General features: G+C 43.8%; 1 protein-coding gene across 1 annotated transcript; it reads right to left on the minus strand.

The window, feature by feature from the left end:
* Window positions 1-848: 848 nt before the first annotated feature.
* On the minus strand, window positions 849-3651 carry glulb (glutamate-ammonia ligase (glutamine synthase) b). The gene is made up of 7 exons (XM_040128863.1): window positions 3533-3651; window positions 2875-3057; window positions 2591-2752; window positions 2355-2501; window positions 2120-2247; window positions 1799-1998; window positions 849-1692 (listed from the first exon to the last, which is right to left on the minus strand). Exons 2-7 carry the CDS (start codon window positions 3038-3040, stop codon window positions 1374-1376), a joined length of 1122 nt encoding a protein of 373 aa, XP_039984797.1. The 5' UTR covers window positions 3041-3057; window positions 3533-3651; the 3' UTR covers window positions 849-1373.
* Window positions 3652-3966: the final 315 nt, after the last annotated feature.

Below are 3966 nucleotides of genomic sequence, written 5' to 3' on the forward strand. Positions count from 1 at the left end.
TTTACAGCTGCTTCCAAGGTCCTGTATTTGAGAATAAATCGGTGCCAGTCGAGGACAGGAGGTGATGAATTTTGTCTCTAATAGTTAGAATTTTATCATTAAAGAAGCTCATGAAGTCGTTACTACTGTGAGCTATAGGAATACATAGATTAATGATGAATAATAGGCTTCTCTGGCATTAGAGAGGCCCTCCCTACATGTTTTAAGACTAGCTTACTCAAAATCATTTGATGCTGTTCAATAATTGTGACAAATTTTTTATATAATTACTAACAGGTATTAGTTACTTAAACTTGTTTAGGCAACTAATGTAATACAGTGAGTTATACAGTGCACAGCACAACTAGCTGTTCAACCTGAATGCATCCATATCCCAGGTTCACAAGTCCTCATGCAGATTTTGGTAGAAACTCCCTGCCCTCCCTTTACATTCTTGGCCTATTTTATGAACTAGTTCATAGGTTATACAGGCTTGTGTCAAAACAACATACCAGAAGGATAGTCACACACACTAGTCTTGGACTGACATGTCTCACAGTAGAGCAAGCCCTGAGGAGTCAGCAAAGTCAGTGTGCTCACATGCGTGCTGTCACTGCCTTTACAGTAATTGATAAATCTGTTGAAAGCCCTATAAAAGTTTGACATCAAGCTGACTTTGTTATAGCGCTCTGGTCTGTTTGGCTGTTTGAATAAGTAGAATTACGTGCATTTTCCTTGTCTTAATTAACCACCATTTGTTAAATATTACAGTGCATTTGTCCTAACACCAGTCACATATCAGCTGATTCAAACCAGTTTCTGTCAATTCATAACCCCAGGCAAAACAGGGACTAAACTGCAGACAGAAGTCAGATGTAAAAAATGTTAGGTGTTTATTAAAGATATTTAGCTATTGACATTTACAAGTGAAAAAACAGACAAAACAGACATGCATTATTAAAAAAAACATACAAAAAGGAGATTAGCTTACTTAATGACCTTAACTATCTACAACAGTATAAAACCACTACTGTGACAGAGACAAAGACTGCTAAAAACATTCAAATACCTTTGGGATCCTATGTGTCATGGTTACAGGATCTACAGCAAAATCCTGCTGCACTTTATCCGTTTTCATTGGTACAAGTTGAACAATTATGTTCTTCTTTACAAATTATCAGCTACCATGACAGAATACATTGCTGACAGAAAGACAGTGTTTATGTTAGAGATACAGAATTTCTGCATACGACTGAATGCACAAAGAATGCAGGAATACGTCATTATTTTATCTGTCAAGTAAAAATTCAAAAAGGTAGAGATCAATCTTTAGAGTCTTGAAATAGACACAAGGCTAAATACAGTACTAGTATTGACTCTTTGTCTTAGACTGTTCATTTGCTGTAATCTGTGGGCTCCTCTCCCTCTTCTTTCAGTAAACACGTGCGCACCAGTGCCTCTGTGACGCTGTAAGGGTCACAGTTGGCAGACGGACGGCGGTCCTCGAAGTAGCCCTTCTTGTCCTGCCCCACTGAGCGAGGGATGCGGATGCTGGCGCCACGATTGGCCACGCCAGCTGAGAACTCGTCGATGTTTGAGGTTTCGTGATGACCAGTGAGGCGCCTGGCGTTGTCCAGCCCACCTTTTGGATCGTAGGTCCCGATGTGATACCTATGTCTCTTTGCCAGCCTTTCGATCGAGTCTTCAATGACTCTGTGAGGGACAGGGAAGCTTAGGAACACACTCAAAACCCAAATTCAAAATTATGCCATTGTAAGACATTATTTCATACACTGATCCAATTAAAACTCATCCTTACCTCAGCCCACCGTCCTCTCGCATTTCTTTTGTGCTGAAGTTGGTGTGACAGCCAGCTCCGTTCCAGTTCCCCGATATTGGCTTGGGGTCAAAGGACGCCACCACGCCGAAATCCTCACAGACCCTGTGAAGGATGAAGCGAGCAACCCACAGATGGTCACCCATGTTGATACCTTCACAAGGCCCAACCTGGAACTCCCACTGCAACACAACACAGACGGTGTTATTAACCGATCACTAATGGTTATTAAACAATTTGACAACTAAAATGCATTTGGCCATGAAAGTGCAACAACAGAAAAAGACGACAACCGGACAATACCTGAGCTGGCATGACTTCAGCATTGGTTCCACAGATCTGAACCCCAGCATACAGGCAGGCTCTGTAGTGCGCCTCCACTATGTCTCGTCCATATGCCTTATCTGCTCCCACTCCACAATAATAGGGCCCTAATCAGATGGAAAGAAACTAAACATTAACACTCGGCTGGCAATTAGTATTTCTAATGTATTATATTTCTGTTAACAATGACAGAAGCCAGTGACCTGACACTAACCTTGTGGACCTGGGAAGCCGTTGGAGGGCCAGCCAAAGGGATGTCCATCTGTGCCCAGGAGAGTGTACTCCTGCTCCATACCGAACCACGGGTGGTTATTCTCCACCATGGTCATGATCTGTTTACAGATGTGGCGCAGGTTGGTCTCTGTTGGAACAACATCTGAAATTAGCTGTCGTAGAGTATAAGACAGCTTTAACTGCAATGACGCTCAGGTGTGTTCTTTTTCTGCTCACCTGCCGGCTTGCGGTTGTACTTGAGCACTTCACAGAGCACCAGCTTGTTGGGGTCTTTCCTGAACGGGTCCCTGAACATGGCTGCGGGGATCAGGAACATGTCGCTGTTGGAGCCCTCTGACTGGTATGTGCTGGAGCCGTCAAAGTTCCACTCAGGAAGATCTGACAGAGGAAAACACCTGAAATCAATGATCTATTTAAAAAGATTCAAAATGTATTCAATCATTGTTTCACTGCATGCTGTCATGAATGCTGGTAGTGATCATACTGGAGACATATCTTACCCTCAATATTCTTGGGTTCAGAATCCAAAGTTCTGGTCTTGCAGCGCAGTCCCTCTCCAGACCCATCTATCCAAATGTACATGGCTTGGACCTTTTCCCCCTGAGGGAGATCCATGTATTGCTGCTTAACAGCTTTGTTCAGTTTTGAACTTGCTGAAGTGGCCATTTTCCTGACCCCAAAACCTACAGAGTGAAGAGGGCAAATGCTAAGCTTCGCACAGAGGAGCCACTGTATCTGGATGCACATGTAAGATGATATGCCCACACCCACAAAAACGACAAAAAAAACACATCGCTCAAGCCTCAGACAAAAGAGGTTAAAGTTAATGTTGCTGAAAAGGAAACTTTCCAAGACAATAACTACATTTTGACATAATATATTATGCAACAAACATCAGGGATTCAGGCAACATCCTGCTTATCTATTGCTCTAATTCAGATGGCTGTTTGATAAGAGCTCATTTAAGGCAATTAAAGCGGAAAAAAACCCCATTAAAACATGGCAACATTAAATATAATTTATTTAGGAGGAAATTAAAGATCTAAACATTGAAGTAACAGGTTGAAACAAAGGGAAAGTTTCAGCAGCAGACCACCGGAAAACAAATCCAGCAGCAGATGTCTGTGAGTAAACAAACAAACGTCCTAACTCCCTCACCGTGTGTTAAGTGTAGAAAAAGACGAAAAGCTGGAACGAGCCTCCGGATGAGTGGTTGCCGTGCGGGTTTCTCCTGTTGTTCATTCCTGCTTCATGCGCGGCTCTCAGGTTGTATTTATAGCGCCGCTGCCCGTTCACTCTCGCGGCCAACGATTGGCCGAGCGAAAACGTGATCAGCCCGTGATGAGGAAATGCAGGGGTCATCGCCTTCGCCGCGGTGAATAACAAAAGGTTGGAGCCCCCCGCGGGCGGGCTTTTCATTTTTACTCTCCTAGCCGGGCACCATTTCACTCTTCACTCGGGACAGCGAAAGCACATTGAAATGGGAATTTAAGAAGGGGGACGCACACCTCGACTGGCAGAGACCGTAGGGTGTAAGGGGGGGCGATAAACAAGTCATGCGCCCTCTGGTGACACTGGGGCCCGATTCTTCA

This window comes from Xiphias gladius, chromosome 6 (assembly GCF_016859285.1).
Source record: "Xiphias gladius isolate SHS-SW01 ecotype Sanya breed wild chromosome 6, ASM1685928v1, whole genome shotgun sequence".
NCBI classification, from domain to species: Eukaryota; Metazoa; Chordata; class Actinopteri; order Istiophoriformes; family Xiphiidae; genus Xiphias; species Xiphias gladius.